This window comes from Homarus americanus, unplaced genomic scaffold, assembly GCF_018991925.1.
Source record: "Homarus americanus isolate GMGI-L3 unplaced genomic scaffold, GMGI_Hamer_2.0 scaffold45698, whole genome shotgun sequence".
In the NCBI taxonomy this organism is placed as follows: domain Eukaryota; kingdom Metazoa; phylum Arthropoda; class Malacostraca; order Decapoda; family Nephropidae; genus Homarus; species Homarus americanus.
In genome coordinates, this window is record NW_024735554.1 from 5048176 (window position 1) to 5071704 (window position 23529).

Sequence of the window (23529 nt, forward strand, 5' to 3'; positions counted from 1 at the left end):
AATTCACGATTAGTATTACTTATAAAAGCCAATTTAAGTGCTATTAAGTTCCTTCTAGTTAGAAATATCCATGTGTATCATATGTATATATTGGATGCCTTAAAAGCAAACTACAGCCAATAGTGGAGCCAGCAGTACTACAGCTGTGCCCTCGGGAAGTGTATAGAGGTTTTAAATGATTAACATAAGTTAGGATAGGTCGATACTGATCACGCTGCTTGTACCAACGTCTATTAACTTTCATTATATGGAGTTACAATAGCAAGGGGTCATTTATAATACAGGACATAATTCGATATTGATTTTGGTTGCTACCTTGCAGATAATGATTTGTTGGAAACTTGCTTATGAAGATTTGTTGCTAATGGTGATGCCTAATAGAGGTGGTCAAGGCCAAGGCTGTATAGGGACCTTCCACTGATATTGATAGGTTTCTCAAAGGCTGTTTTCTTACGTGATAATATTTTCTAATTGATAATTATCGTTTATCTTACCGTAGAAAACCGAAAGTGATGCACGTGAATGGTGTATAAATTTTAAGAAAGTTTAATATATCTTAGTGTTGTATCCACCATGACACCATCCAAAACACTCCTCGAGCGACTAGACAAACTACCTAATTCATCCCAGGAAGCTGAGTCGATAATTCAGGATATTATTCCAGGTAAACAATTGCCAATATAAGAAAGAGAATGATAGATATTTAAATATAAAATAGTGATAGGGTACACGAGTCGACCCAAACTCAACTGATGTGGATACACGGGGTCTCATGATTATATTTACCTTAATTATTGTACTGGTAATTACTCATTTTGAGAAGTACATAGTGAATATAGACCTAGGGAATGTCACCTTTTTTATCTTCTGAACTTTTGGTCAATGTATAGTGTCACACCGGTCTTTATTTTGATATTAAAAATAGGTTTTTCCTCAGTGTATTTGATGAGTTTTAAACGAATTTGGGTGATTTTTTACTTTGGGGTTGATCAATATGTTTTCCCCGTGTATTTTGGTGTGTTTTAAACGAATCTGACCTTCATTTTGGGCGGAAATTGCTCGTTTTTACCCCCCCCCCTCCCCCCAACAATAATGGGGGAGAGCCTGGGAAATCGGTGTTTTTGGGTGGGGGAGAAACCGAAAACGAGTCATCTAACCTAACCTAACCCGTTGTTCCTGCCCCAGACACTTAAAGAGCAAAGACAGAGGCCTGGAGCGATGCATGAGGGGGGGTCAGACCACCTCTGCCATAAGTAAACAAATCATGGCAACACTTGTGACTGAGCAAAAATAATAATCTTGAAAAATGAATATCTCGGTTATCCTTAGTTTCCGGTGAAAATATTATAGAAGAAAAATGTCTTAGAATTGTGTAAGCATTACGAGATACACATTTTTAATATGGAAATAAAGACTGGTGTGATACTACAAATTTACCTAACTTTTTGTTGTCTTTCATTTTCACTTGGATCAAGAGGGGTTGAAGGATAAGGCTGAGTTTGGTCAATGGGATGACCTTTGGTATGCTGGTTGACACGTGACTACTGCCAGTCTGTTTATCCCGTAATTAAAGGCGTTTATTGTAAGGCGTTTTTTATGCATGGAATAGCTAACGCATTAGCTATTCTGTATGCTCAAATGCTGCTTTTGAGTTGTGCGCATGACACGTTCAGAGGGAAAAGCTAAAACCTCAATCAGGCGTTAGCCTTGTGCAGCGTCAAAGCGGCCCAAATAGCTAACAACCAATCAGCGATTTCTCCCACTAAAAACATGCGGATCATGGCCGCTTACGGAGAATATTTTGATTAATATGGAAGAGTTTTGGGCATTTATGGTCATAAAAAACTGTGATATAATAGTAAAAATAATTCTATATATGGTAGTATATTGGATAGGACCTAAAACAAAGCGTATGGCGTGAAAGAATTGAAAAGGATTGCGCCAAGTTGAAACCAGTTTTGGCTCCGCCCATTTTTAAGTGGTGACTTTTGTGTAACAGTATTGATAATTACTCAAATATGATTACAACTTTAATATCATTACTCATAAGATACTTTAAATAAGGGTGAACAAGTTGATTACAGTTCTGTAAGTGCAAAATTTAAGATTTAAATGAGCCTGAAATTCGTTGTATTTCGTCATTTCGTGAAAAAACATGTGAACACATAGCCGCGAGAGAAGAAGCGTACAGCTGCTCTAGTCGTTTCGTGTGGTTCCAGAGTCCTGGAGAAATTTCCTTTACAACGGGCCCGATTTTTTATGTTATTATTATTTATTGTTGACTGATTTACCTTTTTTCCTTTTTTGTCTTTCTTTCCATAATTTTCTATATATTTTCTTGACTATTTCTTTCTGTATTGTGTCCAAATAACAGTTCTCCTAATTTTATTGTTTTTTGAAGACTGTGTTGTATAACAATTGTTCCCAAGATGCAGTACAATGTTGTATTTTTTAATGACAGTACGGGAAAGCTAATGTGTTAGTTATTCCGTGCATCTTAAACTGCCTTACAATAAACGCCTTAAGCTCTGTGGCTGGGGTCTTCTTGACAACACCATATTTGTTCATCTGTTAGCAAATGCTTTCCAGTGACCGAATGATGGACTGATCCTGAATACAAGCCTGTGACTGACCTTTCTTTAAATACCCATGACTCATTGCTTTGTACTGGACTGTAAATGGTGAATTTTTGCTTTTAAAGATCATTTTTGGGGACTTGGTGATTATAAGGAAGTGTAACTAATTTAGAAGTTACAACCCTGGATTCATAGCTATAGTTCCTGGGTTGCCTAGTGAAACATTGGCCACAAAACTGGAAGATATATCCCTTTTTTATTACTTATGTCATTTTCTGTACTGTACTTTATATTTTATTTTAGAATTATACACTGGCGACTTATCTGTATGTCACGTTGTGGACGCTTTGGGCCCAAGTCTGACACACGCCAACCCAAGTGAGAGAGGCGCTGGAACCCGATTTCTAGCTGATCTTCTTCATTCCTTGCCGTGTGACAAGTTAAGCTCACAGGAACTCCTATTCTTGACTGCCTTCTTCTTAGATCGTCTGAAGGATCATCATTCTGTTATACCCAATGTCATCTATGCCAATATTGCCTTGGTAAGTATGATAGACAAGGCAATTTGGTTGTTTTAAGCTCCATTTATGTTAATATAAGGTTGATTTTTTTTTAGGGGGTAGTCTGTTCTGTATTATCTTCTTTCTTTTTTTCACACTTTCATAATCATTCTTTTATACTTTCTCCCTTTTGTTTTATCTGTTCAATTTTTTTACGGAGATACCTGTACTTTCCTTTATGCGCCTATTAATAATTACTGTACATCTATGTACAGTAGAACGTCGATATAACACAAGATACGTTCCAAGAGAGGTCGCTTTAAACCGAATTCGCACTAAATCGAAGTGTTTCAATGAAATAATTTAGTTTGGTACTTGAGAGAAACACAAAATACTAAAAAGACTGAGTCTACCCAGATGCACCTCAGCCCATCTCCTAGAATAAACAAAACATTGATTTTTGTAGTATTATGTTAAAACAAACACTCATAAATCAACACAGCTATAATTATGGGACGTGAGATGGTCTGTTTACTGGCGATCAGCTGAGGGGGGGAGAGGTGAGGTGATATGTTTGACAGTTGATGCTAAGCGCTAGTGCTTATTTATTTATCTGTTCTTAGGAGTGACTTTAAGTTTTTCTCTTATAAAATGTCACTGAACTGACATGTTCTAATTAATTTTATTACAGGGGGCAAAATTTTTTATCTCTTGCGCAAAATATATCACGTTTATATTCAAATTATTCGTTGTCTTGCAAGGATTCTAGCAATGCAAATTATATTCTGACTTTAGTGTGTGATATTATATAAGATAAAAACTGGAAGCCTAAAACCACCAAACCCTGGCTGGGGAGAGGGAGGAAGGGGAGGTGACATGTTTGACAGTTGCGCCAAAGGTCTAGTGAAGTATTTATTTGTTTATTTATATCCTTTAGATTTTTTTTTTTTTTAAATGTCACAGAAGTGACCAGGGAGAATATAATATACATTGCTGGAATTCTTATAAGATAGTGATTAATTTGAATATAATCATGCTATAGTTTAGTGATTAATTTAAATATACGGGTGATCATGCTATAGTTTGCACTAGACAAAAAATTTAGTAATCATTTAGTACATTATTTTGAGTACATGTACAGTACAGCTTTGCCCTGAGGATGGTGTAGCGTGCCCAGAGAAACATTAGGCGTGAATTTTAAAATATGATGCACCAGATTGACAAGTGCAAAATAGGAAAGATTCACTTTACGGTAAATTAAAACATTGTCTTTAATTGTGGGTGTCACTTTAAGTCAATATTCTTAAATTGAATTGCTTTTAATCAACTTTCTACTGTATAGTATTCCCACCAGATTGAAAACTGATGTTGAAATGGTACACTATTGAGATCATGACATTCATGGGTGGTGGTGGCCAACCAATTACAGGTAGCAGGAGAGAGTGCAACAGGGGCTTATTATACCTTTGCATGATGAACAAATTATAGTCTGGTAATAAAAGGTCTTTGCCCACTTTAATACTGCAATTGTGACTAAAGGCAATCTTTTTATTTGTACAGTATTGTGTTTTAATGCTACATTGTAAATACGATACATTATTTGAAAAGTAAGGGATTGTTAGTTAAATTCAAATCCTCTCTTGTGTGCTATGAAAACACATAATTTCTACTTTATATTGTATGTTTATATAGGTAGTACAGTATACAGTATATATTTTTCTTTGTAATAAAAAGTTGAGTTATTGTAGGTGAATTAGCTTCTGTGAAAAGTTCTTGGGAGCCAATAAGACATGAAATATTAACAAATACAGAATCTGACAAGTAGTCATTCTTAAGAATCCATTCAGTTGGGTACCTGATACAGTACTGTACTGTATTTGGATTCTTGTACAGTTGTTGAACTCTTATGCCAATGTACAGTACTGTACTTGGACTCCTATACAGTTGTTGAAGTTTTATGCCAGTGTACAGTACTTGCAAAATAGTTTCAAGTATTATCTCCTCAGAATGGCAAATATTAAATCGAGGAAACCTTTGAGGTACAGAATTACATATTGTATGTGTTTACAGGTTAAACAAAAACACATCAATAGAAAAGATGTTACCAGTCTTGTGCAAGGATTATTCCGGGAGGTCCCTTGTCAGTCGCAAATCATGTCAGACAGGCGAAATATTTACACCCTACTCAAATATTGTTTGGTTTACAAGTTGGAAGGTAAGTGTTTTATAGATTATAAATTTAAATAATACTTCCAAACATAATTTGTGTGTTTATTTGGGTGTTTGTGTGTACATTAATGTGCTTTTGAGTGACAGGATGCATAAATCAATTCCTAGTAAAGGAAACACTTGATTTGAAGGATTTATTTTCACGAATATTGTAGCGTTTCTTTCTTAGTGTTTAATAAAGTACGGTATTGCAGTCATACATTCTATAGGTGTATGATTTTTTTGTTTTTAAAGATGGTGCACTATGGGTATACAGTACTTAACTATTGTAATTGAATTTTTTTTTACTTTTGCTTTCCTGCAGATATACGAGAAATGGGACAAGACTTTGTTCTGGGGTTTGTTACAGCAATGGATGGAGAAAAGGACCCTAGAAATTTGGTTTTACTTTTTACGTTAGTTCCAATTATTGTCAAGAACTTTCCCCTTGGTCCTTTCACCGAAGACCTTTTCGAGGTTGTGGCTGCATATTTCCCGATAGACTTTGTTCCGGTAAGTGATACTGTATTATCTTAATGAATACTGGTACTGTATGTGATTAAGGAGCTTGATTTAAAATACCCTGTATTCTTGAAGAAAAAAATTATATCACTCGCCCCATACAGAATTTTCCTGAAAACTGGTCTCGGCATGTCTGTATTTATAACGGAAATCAGGATATCGAAATTAATAGATTGATAATTGGTGAACTAATTCTTAGGTCTCATAAGGCTGGGATGAAGTGAGAATAGTGGGTAAAGTGAGAAATGGCGATAATAGAGGGAGCTTTAGAGTTTAGCAAATACTGTAGATGAATAATTTCTTTCATAGAATCTGCACGAATCCTGACATTCAGTATTTTGAAAATGTTGCTCATTTTGCATGTTGTTTTAGAAAAGATCACATACTGCACGTACTTTTCAGCATTTTACGTGTTTGCATGTGTGTGTGGAGGGTGGTGGATACCTCCAACCATAGCCTCTCTTTATTATACGTTTTCAAGTTAATCAATCGTATCCATTCCTATGTACAGTATATGATACAACAGTGAAGATAATATAGTGCGCATATGCCAGGATGTTTAGTACTGAACTTAAGATAACATAACTTCATCAATATCCTCAGTCCCTATGCTGAGGATATGGTTTTCCATATTCTGACAATCATTATTACTTTATCAGCCAGCAGATGATCCATATGGCATCTCATCAGAAGATCTGGTGCTGGGTCTCAGGGGTGCCTTAGCCGCCACACCACAGTTTGCTCCCTACTGCATTCCTTTGCTCCAAGAGAAGCTGGACTCAGATCTTACTTCTGCTAAGCTGGACTCTTTGCATACCATGGTGAGGAGCTTTGAATAATAATAGTATTTATAATCCTTGTATAGTGTTGCTAAAAGCCTAGTACCTGTATTTTAATTTACCATACCTGCTGCCCACATGATGTTGATTATTTGTTGTCATACTTAGATTAGAATTAAAATGCATTATAAATGCTGTATGTAGAATCCTACATGATGTTCTTCATAAATGTATTGCATAATACTCTCCGGGCAGGAATAATAGTTAGTTCAGGGCCTTGACTTGATAGTGTAACTGGGTTTGATCTTACCATAGCTTACCAGTACAGTATAAACATATAACAATGGACCCTTTGTATTGTTAGTGAGTCTCTTCCTCTTGGGAGAACTAGAGTCTTGAGTATTTAATGGTCACATATAAGACTTTGTGTAATGTGAATTGGTGGTAAAATAATAGTTAATTACACACTACACCAGCAGCAGAACCATGCTTGCCCTACTTTGTCATGGGTTTAATCCCTGGTTGGATATGAGAAGGGTGTAATACAGTGTGACACATCCAAACATCGTTGATTTTATCCAGGTACTCCAATTTCCTCCTGTGCTAACACTAGACACTGAAGGTTATAGAGAGAACAGACTAACACCTGAATTGCTAGTAAGCTGATAAGAGGTGGAAATTAAAAATAAAAGTCAAGCTGCCATGTCTGGTAGTACTGTACTGTGCTACAACTGTAAAATATTGCCTATGTGTGTTGTCATCTTTTTTATAAAGTGAATGCTAAAAAAAAATCTTTCAGGGTGGAGAATGGAAGCCTTTTGTGGAACTCCTTTGAAATCTGTTGTAGCATCCAGCAGGTTAATTAGAGAGATTTTTAGGTACTGTGTTTACATGCCAAGTAAAGTCCCTGTATTACTGTAGTATGAAAGCAAGTACTACAGCACTTAAGAGATTGCAGTACCTACTTGATGTATACTGTTGTACTGTTATGGAGTAATCTCATTGTTTAGGTATAATATTCTGCAAATATTTCTTTCCATGTCATTGACTTTGCATTAATTGATTGACAGAGGGTATATATTTTTTCACCACTTTTATGTTTTTAAAGTCGGGAAAAGTTTGAAAATTTTCACATGTAGAAAATAATGATCTTCGGAATTGTTCATTTTGAATCTCTTGTTTGAGTGTCTTGAACTATTTGGATATCAAAATGTTTTCCACAGGTTGCATGCTGTGAAGTGTACTCAGCTGAAGACATTAGTCCCCACGTGCTGTCACTGTGGGCCAGCATCAGAAGGGAAATTGTTGAGGGTGCGAGTAGTGAGATGGAGGCAGCAGCTCTCTCAACCCTCTCTGCTATTGTTATGACTCTGCAACGGGGAATATTATCACAAGCCGCCCATGATGCCACAAATACGCTTACCAAGTCTGCCTTAATGGGTAAGCCATATTTAGATATATGTGTTAATGGCTAAAATGAAGAAGATATATATTTTTTAACTTTGTGACTTGCATGGATTTAAATACAGTACTGTACTGTACTCTTTTTGCATTTACAGAATGTATGGGCCACCTCACCGCACCAGAACAACGTCTCATGTTTCCAAGTGCTCATATTCTTCTTGCCCTTGTTGTTGCTGCTCAAGTTCCTGCTCAAACAATTTGTGAAACGGTAAATTGTACTTTCACGTCACTGTGGTTTGGAATGTGTATTAATTTTGTGTTGGTGTAGTTTTGATGTTGTATGAAAATTTTGTATAAAGTAGTTACTTTTTCTTCTATGAGCAACACATACAAAGCTACTGGTTAGGAAGGGAGGTTTACCCCAGCCTATTTATGGTAAAGTGGAGGTGTAAAATCAGTATTCTAGCATTTAAAAAACTTTCTCATTTACCTGGGTGTGCCTGAGAATGGGCAAGGTCCCATGCCCCTGGATTATTGAGGCTCAACTTGTTCTTTAATACATAATGTCTGGAAGAGAGTCCACAGACCGTCGTAGGCACTGGTTCTTACTCTAGTTTAAAAATTTGTGTAAATACTATACAATTGACAAATATTTTATTTAAGTGTAATTTTTTTTATTATAATTGTTTTTGTTTTTAGGTGGTGCCCGTCCTTACTGAACAGTTTGGCACAAGAACTGAGGCCATAGCAAAGAAGAATACCATTATAATACTTGGGAAGTTCTTGAATAGTGGATCAAAATTTCCTGACTTAAAAACAGGTACAGTATTATATCTTCTCTTTGTATGCTGCATCTGTTATTTGTCTCCCTCACTTCAGGCAGTCATCCATTGTAATTTTTATTTGTATGTTCTATAAGTAGATTTGCTCACTTGTTAACACCATAATGAATGAACGGGCCAATGAAAAACATGATGAAGCCTTCAGTAGGTAAAAAATACAAATTTATCTGGGGAAAGAATGAGAAGTAAGGAAGCAAAAAATACTGTATGGAATAATGTATAAGATATCTTTGTAGGAGAGAAGTTGTATGAAGGAATGTTTGCTTTTGTATGTCTGTATCTAATTTTGGATTAATTTTTAGTACAGTAATATCTCCGTTAGCCGGAATCCCTCAAACCCAGGACTCTCCGATAGCCGGAATTGAAATTTTCTCGGAAAATCATTCCCAAAACCAAAATTTTCTGGAAAATTCTGGCTTTGGGAAAGATTTTTCAGAAAATTCCGAGAAATTTTTCACGATACTTGGAAAATTCCGGGGATGGGGGAGTTTTTTCCAAGTTCGAAAGATAATGTAATGGGCAATTTCTGGAACTTCCGAGAAAATTTTTCCGTTACCAGGAAAATTCCGGGGATAAGGGATTTTTTTCCGGCTTTGAGAGAGTCGTCTCGTTACCCGGAAATCTCTTATTCCCGGAAGTCTCTGTACCAATTGTTTCGGCTAACGGAGATATCACTGTAATAGTGTTTATTTTTTTCAGAGACTGGCAGTATAGGGAAACATGAGGCTGCTTGCTGTGGTGTATTCTCCCTTGGACTGACAAGTGACATACCCTCAGTTCAGGAAGCTACAGTATTAGCTCTCACTGCTGCCTTACCAGCATTCCACTCTTCTTACCTCAGTTCAGTTGCTCAGTCCTTAACTAAGCTTCTCCTCACAGCAAAGAACGATTCATTAAGGTAGGCAACTGAATATAGCCCAACTCAACGGTATTTGTTCTTGAACCACACTTGGATCATACTGTTTATGTATAAGTTACCCTATATGGCAACTTGCTTACTCGTTTTCTCTTTAAATATATATTTTTCTGTTTCTTTGTATCATGCGAATATCTCGTGTTTTGTCAGCCAACCTTTACTCCCAACTAGTGAGATTGTACACTAAAGCAGAACCTAACAAAACACTAAAATAGATACATTTAGCCTATAGTGAAACACAGTGACTCAAATGTTTTATGTGGTTGAAGTACTTTTTTTTTTAATTATTAAGTTGGCTTGTAAGTGAGACTTCCATCTTCACAGTCTTTCATCGATATACAGTAAGTTCTCGCCTAACGACGGCCCACTTAACGTTGTTTCAGTACTACGTCGCTAATCTTTAGATACCAAAAATTCGTTTAACGTCCCGATGACTCGGTACAATGTCGTTTTGCGTCGTCATGGACTACTTTTTATGACTCATCGCCCTCTCTCAGCGTGGAACATCACAGTGTCCCCAAGCGACGCCAGTCTTTGTTCGGCTTCCACAGCATTCATGTGTGTTTAAGTGTTTTTGCTCTTAATACTGTACTGTAACCATTCGAAATGGCTTCCAAGCACCCATCAAGTGCTACTGATGCTTGTGTTGTGAAGAAACAATGTAAAACCATTAGCCTTGCTACGAAAATGGAGGTTTTAAACCGTTTTGAGAGGGAGGAGGAGCCACCTGCTGGGACTCAGTGACTCGCCACCCTCCTCCTCCGCCCTCCTCCCCATCACACACTCACTCTACCACCTCCGCCCATCGGTGAGTACCAATACAAACTTAGGAATTGTATATGCATACATTACATCTTTAGAAATGGCAATGATTTTCTGTATATGTAACGTATTTCTTGGGGCAAAGGGAGGCTCAGGAACATAACTCCCGTATTTTATCTATTTCTTATGGGGAAAATTGATCCGTTTAACATTGTTTCGTATAACGTCGTGTGTTAAGGAACGTAACCCCGACGTTAAGAAAGGACTTACTGTATACAATTCTTCTTTACCATTCAGACTCATTTTAACTTCTTCACTGGGGAAGCCGCTTTTAATATTTTATTTGGCTAACACAGTTTTATTCGCCATTGGAGTGACCTTGTATACAAGGGGTTAACCCTCTGGCATACTTAAGATAAAAGCTTGAATTTCACAACGCATTTACTGACTTAAAAACTATATTTCCTAAAAATTCTTACAGATCTCTTTGTTCATCTGCCCATGATGTATGTTTCTATATTTCTATGATATTGATGTAGCTGCCAGTTTAATGCTAACAGTACCTGAGCCAGTGGTACCATGATGGCGAGAGATGTCTAAAATATGTACAATATTGTGAATGTGACAAAGAGGGTGTTGAGGTGTGTGAGGAGATTTGAATAGTTTCAAAGTTTCCTCTTGTCTATAACTCCCAAAAGTATGAAGTCTCCTTCAACTCTGTAATATTGTAGCTTGTTCTGGGAGGTGGATTTGTTGTTACTCCTCCTCTAATTGATCTCAACTTGTAATCATTTAACAGTACTGTAATTACCTGGAGCCTGGTAACTCTCTCACTCTCTGGGTCAGTGTTATTCCTCCTTGTTAACAAATTCTTTAACTCAGAACAGCTCTTTAAGTTCTAATGGTCTTCATATTGATACAATACTTGTAGATTAGTACCTAACTATAATTTTTATCTATTCAATTTAATCTGATGTAATCTTAAAACTTCTTAATATTACTGTATTTTGTTTCAGAGATGGAATAATCCAGTGTTTTGTTGCACTTGGGAAGATACAACCCTTAGCTGTCAGTGACCACATATTGCCAAAACTTCTCATAGAAATGGAACAAGGTAAGGTCACTACACTGTGTCAGAAGTATCTGCAGTACTGTGGACTAGGGAAAAACAGGTTTAAAAACAGTGATGGTGAACTGGTTGCAACAACAAAGTTTATTGTCTGGGTGGTAGGAACAGGGAACATCTCCCAGGTTCACATTTGCCACCGAGTGATTGAAAATAACCTTTGGTGATAAGTATTTCTCTAAAATATTCATGTTTGATAATACAGTACTAGCATATATATATATATATATATATATATATATATATATATATATATATATATATATATATATATATATATATATATATATATATATATATATATATATATATATATATATATACATATATATATACATATATATATACAGTATGCTGCATACCGTATATGTATGCAAGTAAATCACTGTAGGTGCGCATGATCCAAGTATATGCTGATATCCACAAGGATACAAGAAAACACGGAGTTTCCAAGCGCTTTCATGTAATTCACATGTTCAGGGGTGAGTACCCCTGAAGATGTGAATTACATGAAAGCGCTTGGGAACTTCGCCTTTTCTTGTTTCCTTGTGGTTATCAGCATATACACTACTGTATATATATATATATATATATATATATGATTGGAAAACTCACTCTATGAGGAAAGGCTCCCTTAAAAGATTCTCCATTAGTATGAGCCACTAAAGTGAGCAATTCAGTAAAGAAATCATCTTAATGAGCCCTTTACTCAGATACTTCCTCTCATTTTTTGAAAGTGACTGATTGTTGAAGGATGGTTGAGCAGCAGTGTTTATCTCTAACTGGTATCAAGTATAAACTACAAACTCCTTTTCATATTCTTGGTCTCTTGATTTCATTACATGATGCCTTCTCTAGATGCTTTTAATGAATGGCCACTTGTTATAAAGAGAAATTAGAATCTTAATTTTTGTCTTCATAATTGTGGACTATAAACTTACTGATTTACCATTATTTATTATTTCCAACAGGTCATTCAGTCAATTCAGGTGTCAGTAACAGCCGGATATTAGAGACACTTGCCATCCTCACTGCAGGAAGATTACTTACTTCCCGTGTGTTGCCTGTTGTCTGGAGGCGAGCTGAAGACTTTTCATCATTGTCATCTGAGCAGTGTTGTCAACATCTCTCCTGTGTCAGAAAGGTGATTGTTACTGTGTTGCAGCTAGAGATGACAGTGTCTTCCCTTCCAATTGTGATGTACTGTATTCCTTTCATGTGAATCAAAGCAATTTCATTAGTATACTAGCTGCTGGTGCGAGACTTTAGGTCAAGGGTTCCCAGCACTTCCATTATTAAAGGTTAACTTTCTCTGACAGTTCATTGGAGCTGAGTGTTATGATGTTGGGGTCACAAGACAAACAAACTTTTGACTTGGACAATTCCTTTTCTGTTTAATTGAGTCATATCAGAAAATGACAATATTACATCAAACATACCAAAGAAGACTAACAGTTTTTTCTTAATTTATAAATGAAAACAAGGAAACAAACTTCTTGCTTTTACATAACCTTCCACTTTGTTTGTTATTCAGATACAATACCCATAATGTATTTAAATTATTTTATGTTGTTTAGGATAATTATGTATTATAACATATGTATTAAAATACATAGACTGTAATCACTTTTTTTTCTGCCATCCATTACCTCCTGAAAAATTTCAAATTATCCAACTATTAATTGTAGTAAGACCTTTAAACTTTCTTATGTTTTAATTCTTTACTTTGTTACTTCTCCAAACAACCAGTCTTGATCAGTAACACCTCTGAAAAATATGACTTTCACCTCTGTAAGAAACATTTGGAACAAACACTACCTCATGAAGTCCTTTTAGGCACTCTGCACTTAGAATCTTTTCAATTATTTATTAAATATATTTTACACAGATTTTGAGGAATGCTGTGACAGACTCTGAATGCAAGAGTTATGTATTAGAGGAATGGAGTGGTGTAATGAAGGTAGTCTGTCTTTCTGTGTCCACCATCCTTAGTCCACATGTGACCAAGCCGGTCCCAATTCTTCAGTGTCTCTCCAGTATATGTAGGATATTAGTGGCCAACTTAAGGTAAGTTATGTTTTACTTGTCCTTCAACATAATGTAATTGTAGTTGTCTCCACTGGGAATACAGATAACTGAGGCATAGTTGTACAGTAGCTAAAAAAAATATCTAACAGGGTGGGTCCGATGACTTCCGAAATTATACATACAACTCGTGATGTCTCGGGAGGGTTGGTATGCCATTCAGTATCCAAAACGGGGATTGAGTTGGCATATAGGAACAAATTAATCGGATAAGTGATTACTATCACAGTATAAGGAGATAACACGCATATCCCAAAACCTATTGTCCGTGGTCTCGTATTGTTTCACATGGCGACCTGTGGTGTAATGGTCAGCATTCTCACCTCGCAAGCGAGTGGACCCGGGTTCGATCCCTGGGCAGGGTGAAACTATGGCAAGTTTCTTTATGCCATTTGCCTCTGTCTAAGCAGCAGTAATTGGGATCCTGGATGTTAATAGATTTGCGGATCGTATTTTGGGGTAATGGTCAGCCAGTGCAGTTAGCGAGTTGTCCAGTCTTCTCGGACTATTTCTTGACACTGGGCCATGCAGGTCGTTAACTTAGGGTGTGGTTGTTGTGTTGGCAACAGCTTCTACACCTTAAACAAATTCACGCCAAGGTGGCCCTTGGGCCGGCCATCCTTGTTACACGAGGGGCAACCATTATTATTATTATTGTTTCACACAGAGTGCTATGCACCGATACTTTTTTAGGTACTGTACATAATACTGCTTTATGGTGTCTCCTTTGGTGATTGTGGTTAAAAACTGAATATGTACTGTATATGATTACCCACATGGTATTTCCCACTGTACAGTATACAGTATTTTATGCCTGTTGAATATAAAAGTTAAAGTGAATAAAATCAAACAACAACAAAAAATTCCCCAGGATTGTGAGCAATTGAGAAAACATATTGTTCAAACTAACTAGTCTTCACACATTTGTTTTGTTATTCTAGATAGCTCATATGTGTAGGTATAGTTATGAAAAGTAATGTACAGTTGATCAAAACTGTCTGTACTTGGGGGGGGGGGGGATCAGTGAATTTCAGATTGAACACTACTGCTCTCGTTGTCTCGGTAGAGTTGTCAAAATCTTTTGTCCGTTGTGTTCTTATAATTTTGTAAGGATAGTTTTTTGATCAACTGTACATCGTAAATTAGATAGAAAAATAAAAAATGTGCTTTGCATTTTCAAATAAATATTCAACAACAGTAGACCCAGGTGCTGTACAATGATGCATGGTTTATGTTTCTGTACAGCCCTGTATTTTAGGAAATAGTATTAACAGATTGCTTAATTACTGTATACAGTGGGTCCCCGGGTTATGAACGGGTTCCGTTCCCGAGGAACGTTCTTAAGTTGGAAATGCACGTAAGTCGGAACACATGTTAGTTGCATACTATTCTTACAGAACAATGTTTAAAATCCCACTATATCATAACCTAAGTCCTTACATACATTTATTTAAAATCACTTAATTTAAGAGAAAAGAAGAAATGGAATGAAAAAATACAGTCAATGAAAGTAAAAATTAATTCATAAGGTAAATAAAATACTGTACTGGAAATTTCAAGATTAACGCCGTTCATATCAGCGGGCGTTCGTAAGTCGGGGACCCTCTGTATAGGAATAATTACCGGTACCATATGTTCCTGAAGACACTTACTGGTAATCTGAGTTCCCCTCCCAAGTGTTAATAAATGAAACTAGTGAATTCAATTTGTGAACACTGGAAACAGTGGTGGTAGTGGTGATGATACCTGGCAGCCAACAGTTCTGTACTTTACAAACAAATGGCAGCAGCTACATTTACATCCTGGATAAGTGGAGGGGATTAGTGAATGATGATTTTGTTAAGACTGTATACTGTATGTATTTATTTTGCAGTGACTGAAGATTCTTCTTTGTCATATTTTCATGCAGTGAACCACAGCCTTTGGTACAGTCTCTTTTAACCCTGGTCACAGTGGATGAGGCAGAGAGAGTTGAAGGAGTTTTTGGTGATCTTGTCGTCACACTTCCAGAAACAAGAAATTTGATATCCAGCATTGCAGATGAAAGCCATCCACAAGCACCACTCATGGTAATATTATACATATTATTCACTATCTCTTCAACTAGACACCAGTGTTACATAAGCTTTTTTGAGTGGCAAGCTTCACATCAAAAGGGTTAGCTAGTCTGGGTTTGGGCAAGGCAGAGTGATCATCAGTTTTAATGACACTACAGTACAACTGCTAAACTTTCCCTCACTAACTCTTGTTAATTATAGGAGCTCTCCTGCTCCAGGATTTAATGCACAACCAGTTCCACCCCCCTTTATATATATATATATATATATATATATATATATATATATATATATATATATATATATATATATATATATATATATATATATATATATATATATATTTATATATATATATATATATATATATATATATATATATATATATATATATATATATATATATATATATATATATATATATATATATATATATATATATATATATATATATATATATATATATATCGTTCAGTCTCGTGGGTCAAATTATTTTTATCAGAATAATACAATGAATCATAGATTTAATTTCATGTATTTATAGAGAAGAAAGAATCACTGTACAGCATATATTGTGAATATGTCAATTTTATACCAGGTTAGTTAAAGCAGCTGGTGTATTAAGCCAGGGTGCTTACCTTTTAAGGTTTCAGGAACTGATGGTTAGTGTTGAGTCGAGGAATTAAAGTTCGATGTTTTTATTGCTTCATTTTTAGTATCGGAATACTGTATAATTATAAATTTCAAATCTTTACAGAATGTATGTTTTGTATCCCTTTAGTTTTCTAAAATTTTTCTTCTGTTTCTCCTAAAAACACCATTGAAATTAAAGGAAAATTTTTAAAAACCTCTGCTCATTTTGAAAATGTAAGTTACCGTTACAGTATTTTACTTTTCACTTAATCAGCAGGAGTCTATATGTCTGATTTATGCAGCTAAAATTTGCCCTGTGAGGATTGTGTTAAGAATAAACAATCTGTTTCAGAGTTATATGATTGAAGGTGTAGTGTTGGGTGCACGTCAGCTGCCCGAAACTGATGGTTTACAACATCTGCTGAGGAAGCTGAGACGATTAAGTTTGTGTCATGTAGACTTAGAAATAAGAGAGACTTCAGCCATCCTCCATGGTGCAATTATTAATAAGATTCCAACAGGTAAGACGAAAAAGGATTGTTTTTCTTGGTTCTTTCAGAATTGTACTGTACTGTACAATGTAATAATAATAAATAATAATAAAAATAATAATTAACGGTTTATTGAAAGAGCAGGGTGTCGCTTTAAATCAATAATCTTAAATTTAATAAATTTAAATCGACGTTCTACTGTACTGTACTGTACTGTATGGTACTGTACTGTATGGTACTATACTGTACTGTATGGTACTGTACTGTATGGTACTGTACTGTATGGTACTGTACTGTATGGTACTGTACTGTATGGTACTGTACTATACTGTATGGTACTGTACTGTACTGTATGGTACTGTACTGTACTTTACTGTATGGTACTGTGCTGTACTGTATGGTATTGTACTGTATGGTATTGTACTGTATGGTATTGTACTGTATGGTACTACACTGTACCATATTTCATAAAAATTAAACCTCAATAGAAATGTGTAGAGATGATGAGTTTGTTTTAGTGGGGGGATGTGCAGTGGTGACAGCATTTAAAATAGTCTGTGCAAGAGTCACCTACCTGAGTAAAAGAATTTACCAAAAGTCAAGCATCTACTGTTATCTTTCTAACTACATATGAAAAATTTCTTGAGGAATGTTTTATTATACCGTAGATTATGCAGTTGACAAATTTATATCTGACTGAAAGTTCATTTATGCTCTACTTTGTCTATTTCAGGTCCGTCCCTCACTCAAGCATTAAGTGAAAGTAGAGAAGAACTGTTCAAGCTATTAAATTTAACTAATCAAGTGGAGAAGCAGAAGGCTGCACTTCTTACACTAACATGGGTGTGTAAGGCGTTAGTTGTGCGTGGTGCTCAGGACCAGGACGTGTGGACAACAAAGGTATCAACACATTTATTGCTGTTGATACTTACATATTCAATCTTTAATTGAAAAAAATATATAATGTGATGAATTATTTTATTTGTTAATTGATTGTTTGTAATCATAACTCAAACAAGGATATAAAGTTGGGTTGTGATGTCTGTCTTGTAAATTACATTTATCTTATTTTTCCACAGATGCAGAATTTACTAAGTGACTCAGGCATTGGATTAGATGCTGCTCATAGCTTTGAAGTTATTCTAAGGGAACACCAGTATGCCCTGAGACCAGAGACTTTTGCAAATATAAGGTACAGTATTTAACTTTTTACGCTGACCCCTCATTAATATGGTATTCATTCATCTGAAATTTATGCTAAGTCAGTAAGTTTTAGCATTGTGAATCTGCTGATATTGCCCTGTGTATATTGTATAAGGTTGGATGACTTAGGTACCCTGGGAAGCAAGTTTAGCTGCCTGGCGTCTCTCACACATAGTTAATTTTCATTGTTGTTTGGAGTTCAATTAAGAAATGACAGTACAGGGTATTTTATATAACCAAGTGGAAGAAATGTTAAAAAAAAATTTAAGTTTTTGGGTTGCAAAGTATTTTAATAATAAAATACGAGCATATTGTAATTTACATACTTACAGTATATGTTTACTGTTTCTTCATTTTCCTTTTCAGATTGCTATATAAACAGAGATATTTTGAAATTATGGTAGGACCTCTGGTAGATATGTTCCACAGCAGTGAGGGCAATACAAAGCACAATGCCTTGCTGGCACTGTCATCACTGATGCCTTCATTACCACATCTCGTTCTTAATAATCACATCAAGAAGGTAATGTATCATAGAGAGAGTGGATGTGTGGATGACTGTCTGATACCCCACTTAGGTTATATTATAGTACTGTATTAAGTAATTAATGAGTGAATGGGTCTCCAGGTTACATCATAGTACTGTATTAAGTAACTAATGAGTGAATGGGTCACCAGGTTATATTATAGTACTGTATTAAGTAATTAATGAGTGAATTGGTCACCAGGTTATTTGTGGGGAACACTGTACATTAATTATCACACCTCATTCTTAATGCAAATGTTATGTAGATATGATTGGTGGTGTAGGGTATAAGGAAAATTGGCAAATGGCAGTAAAACATTGATGATATCTGTCATGGATTTTCTTTGTAATGGTCTACTGTAAGTGTGGATTATATTAAGATTATTATTGTTTCTTATATTTCTTACCGTAGAGTTTGATACCTTGACACTGATTACTTACAGGAGATTATGGTTTATCTACTTAGATTTTCACTCCACCACCCGACATTCCATGATTTATACTTGATAAATGATGATTTAATGAGTTCCATAAATTTCCAACATCCATCTAAGTTATTGGTTATACTTTGTCATAACCAATCAGTCATTACCTTTAGTAATAATAAGATAGGATCACAGATACGGGCAGATAATTGCACTTACATTTATTTGGCAAGCTTCCATACAATGATTTACAATTTGCATGGATATGTGAGTCACTCACGTTCACGTTGTAATAAAATTAATCTTCTAAAAGAGGGAATTTCCAATTTGGGGACACATGTGATTACTCTACTATGGGTATGACTCTAGTGGTACATTTACTGCCAGCCTGGATTGCTCTTGTTGCAACCAGGCTTCCTCACAAGAACTTCTTTCCACGGGGAATAACAACAAAAAGGTACTCTTGGGTTACCACACTTAGTCTCGCGTCACTGAAAGTCACTGTAGACGGTTGTCGCTGCAAGGAGAACTGGTAAGCGTGACTTGATTAACTACTTAGGTGCAATAGGGCAGCCTGGATTGCTTTTGTCGCAACCAGGTTTCCATATGTGATTTTTCCACGGGGAATACAAACCTAGGTTAACACATTTAATCTCGTGTCGATCACAGTCACTGTGGACGGGTGTCGCGCAGGAGAACTCTGTAAGCGTGAATTGATTAACCATTTACTGTAGGTTGGATAGGCCAGCCTGGATTGCTCTTGTCGCAACCAGGCATCCACACGTGTTATTTCCACGGGGATAACAACATAGGTTAGCACATTTAGTTTCGTGTCACTGACGGTCACAGGATGGGGTGGAGGACTCTGTGTGGTGTCCCGTTCCCTTCAGGAGGGAGAAGGTGGACGTCTTAATTAACCCATGGCCTAGGGGATACTACTCAAAATGTGGTTTTGGGGTGTGAGGTGATGAACAGTACAACACTGTCTCACTGGCCTCCCCCTGTAAGCTGGCTAACATTCCACTAATGGAAAAAATATGTCGTAGTCATGGCTCGCTCGCGGGGTGCCGTATCTCTAGTAAAACAAATTTTGGAGTTGGTTGCGTGGGTAAGACTAACGCAACCCATGACAATGTCAACAAATGTGAATTGCTATGCCTGTACCTTTGTTTACATTTCTGAATGAAGTACTGTACTATATATGAATCTTTAATATCATTGGCAGTTATTGCCAGTGCTGCTTCAGGGGATTACCAGTGGAGAGTCTGCAGTAACTGAGAGTACAGTGTGTACATTGTCCAGTCTCCTGCAGCATTCCCTCACCCATGCAGCCCCTCACACTAACATGCTTGTCTCTACTCTGGTCCCGCTCACTGTCAATCATCCTATGGTAAGTGAAACCATTCATTCAAGTTTTTAAGAAACTTTGTTTATCATCTGTAATGGGAAGCAGAACTTCAAGGCATTTGTGATTATTTTCTTTTAGTACAAATCAGTACTGCTCTGATAAATAGGTTGAAGTCTCGTGGTTAGAATGATTACATGAAACTAATCATACATCTGAAATTACTACAACTAAAAGAAATGTTAGGGTAAATCTTACACCTCAATAAGTCATATTCTGACAAGGTGGGTGAGTCCAACTTTTCGTTCTTTGCCAGTCACCACCATTCTAATCAATTACAGTATGTTAGTCCACCCACTTCTTATTCTCTCTGTGACTGGATTGTATCAATGTTTGAAACTTCCAGTAGTGTTCAGAGAACTACAGAGCTGCTGATTCCATTATTCTGGAAATGGATTCTTTATTTCTAATTCCAACAGTTTTAGTCACCTTCTGTAATAAATTGGGATATTGAAGAATTATTCCATATGGCTAACTCTAGGATGGTAGGAGGATTATGTACTTATTAACTTGGTGTGCACATGTGAGAAGAATGCAAGCGTGGAGAAGATAGGAAAGAAGATGCACATGAACATTGCAGCAAGTGCATTGTATAGAGGGAGACAGCCCATATTCTGAGAGAAAAAGGTAGAATAATGCATTAAGGAGAGAGTGAGGAAGGGGATAATGGGAGTATCTCATAGAGCAAAAGAGATATGTCGGGATATGGTGGCGTGGAGGTTTTTCTGTTGTGGCACTCCTTTACTAGGGTGGTGGTGTTGCAAATAAGAAGTTAAAGTAAATATTAATATTGTATTTGTTTATTCACAAGACTGTAATGTACAGGTATACTTTTTCTCAGATGGTGCGCATGAAAGCTTTGGAGTGTCTTCAAGCCTTGACTGCTTTACCAACCATGACAATCCTGCCATATAGAGAAGATGTAAGTACAGTACTGTACAGGTATATCCAATTCTTGTGGGAAATACTATTCTCATTGTTTATATTTAGTACACTACCAAATAGCTTCTCCTCCATATATGTACAGTATTGGTCAGATAGTAGATCAAGTTTTTCTCGGGTGGTAGGGCATATTGAGAGAAAGGGAAGTGATAGATTGGGGGAAAAGTGTATAACTCAGAGGTGGATGATCAAGGAGACTGGTTATTGAATAAACTTAAAGATCTCACTATGATTTTGTTTTGTGGTAATGTTTTAAAGTAAAGTTAATGCTTTTGACTTTTGTTTTTAGATTTTTTTTTTACTGTCAAGTTTGGTGTCAATAGTTAAGTACCTATTGTAGAATGCAATGAAAGCTAAAGGAAAAATCATCTTTTGAAAAGAACTGGAGTAATGGGGACTTTTGTATATAATTGGTTTACATCTATATTGGCCAACTGATAAGATCTAATTTTCCTTTTGTCGGTAATGGGGAAATAATAAGATCCTAGAGCCTAGCCCCATATAACAGGTCCAATGTATTTTTTTTACACGGATTCACTTTTTACAGGTTTCTGCCATTGATTTACTGTACAGTTCACATGATGTTGTACCCCTTGCTTTATTAATTGGGTAACTTAATATTCATTTCACTTGCTTTAATTATTATTGTTCTTTCCCATTCATCTTCAGAGGAGGACATCAGTTTCATTCCTTCTGGTGTTTTTATTTGTTTATCAGTGTTTTTTCTTTTTCATGTCTTGTATCCCAACCATAGATTTTACCTCTTTGCTCTCCAACCTAGTATTGTTACTCTTTTCCCTACTGTTAGTTCCTTGTCAAGAGCAGTAAACTGAATTGCTTTATTAAGAACAAATTTTAAAAAGGAAGTTTTTTAAGCATTAATTGGAAAATATCCTTTGAAATGCTTTGTAAATCTCTCATCTATACAGGTAATCAGGGGACTGAAATGTGTATTGAATGACAAGAAACGTGTTGTTCGTCAAGTGGCCACTAATGCTCGCTGTTCTTGGATCCTCGTTGGTGCTCCTGGCAGTGAGAGTGCATAGGCTGGGGACTTATTTAATGTAAATAGTACTTGGAAGCAATTTGTTTATAACATATAGGACCTTCAGAAAATTTTCTTTCATTCACATGATGCATATAATTTCTAGTACTCTTGATTAATCTTGATTTGAATTTAAATTATATTTTTATTGCATTGTATAATTTTAAAACACTGTATTCAAATACTGTTGCCAAAATTTTAACTCTTTAGAGGGCAGCTCTACACTTAGGTATTATATTCAGCCGAGGGAAACTATAGTTGAAGTAATACATGTATAAATAATAGATATAATATTTAGGAAAGTGATAAGCAATAATTACATTATGATAGGACAAACTAGCACATAATGAATTTCATTATCATTGATTCTTATTTCTCACTTATCTTGATCTATAAGGAATGCTGGCTGTGAATAAAAGATGAAGATTCCTGTTTTCTATGATGAAATTTCCCATATTCTATAAGATTTCCCATTTTCTATGATCAAAATGTAAGTTTTTATGAAATTTTCATTGATAAAATTCCCATTATCTATGATAAAATTTCCTGTTTTCTATGATAAAATTTCCCATTTTCTATGATAAAATTTCCCGTTTTCTATGACAATTTCCTGTATGCATCATCTACCATGCCTGTGTCACCTACCAGACCTGTGTCACCCACTATGATGCTTCATTCTTCACCTGCAGTGCTGGTAAGTGTTACTTTTTTTACATTTAGTAATTACATGTACACATATATGCGTCGATAATTCTATATTGTTGTACAGGGGTATTTTTGTTGGAGGGGGAAGATCCTCGATAACTCGGCATTTGAGATAACTCAGCAAAGCCAAAGCTCCATATGTGCCGAGTTATCGAGGGTTTACTGTATCGCTCGTCTTCCGATCGACTTGACTGTTGAGGGACAAGTGGATGATGTGGACTCAGAACTCATGAGATCGTAAGCATCTGGGTCAAACCAATCACAAGACCAAACTAGAATGAGGGGTGGTGCTTATTTTGGATATCAATAAAAAATGGACTATACTTTACTATTGTACAACCAAAAAGACAAACAAAATTGGTAATGAAAAATTACAA

At 35.9% G+C, this 23529-nt stretch overlaps 1 protein-coding gene across 1 annotated transcript; it reads left to right on the top strand.

Moving 5' to 3' along the window:
- The first annotated feature begins 126 nt into the window (after nucleotides 1–126).
- On the top strand, nucleotides 127–22876 carry LOC121871440 (MMS19 nucleotide excision repair protein homolog). The gene is made up of 20 exons (XM_042373736.1): nucleotides 127–664; nucleotides 2880–3118; nucleotides 5147–5291; nucleotides 5610–5797; nucleotides 6466–6627; nucleotides 7809–8025; nucleotides 8145–8257; nucleotides 8689–8809; nucleotides 9531–9729; nucleotides 11526–11623; nucleotides 12607–12779; nucleotides 13524–13702; nucleotides 15630–15789; nucleotides 16763–16931; nucleotides 17635–17801; nucleotides 17981–18093; nucleotides 18471–18627; nucleotides 20281–20445; nucleotides 21302–21382; nucleotides 22332–22876. Exons 1-20 carry the CDS (start codon nucleotides 574–576, stop codon nucleotides 22446–22448), a joined length of 3054 nt encoding a protein of 1017 aa, XP_042229670.1. The 5' UTR covers nucleotides 127–573; the 3' UTR covers nucleotides 22449–22876.
- The last annotated feature ends 653 nt before the right edge of the window (nucleotides 22877–23529 follow it).

Bases quoted from the DNA above. Each gene is read 5' to 3' on its own strand.
- LOC121871440 (XM_042373736.1), top strand. From the start codon at position 574: ATGACACCATCCAAAACACTCCTCGAGCGACTAGACAAACTACCTAAT. The intron at 8,026-8,144 runs GTAAGCCATATT...TTGCATTTACAG, and splicing joins TACCAAGTCTGCCTTAATGG to AATGTATGGGCCACCTCACC. The intron at 9,730-11,525 runs GTAGGCAACTGA...ATTTTGTTTCAG, and splicing joins GCAAAGAACGATTCATTAAG to AGATGGAATAATCCAGTGTT.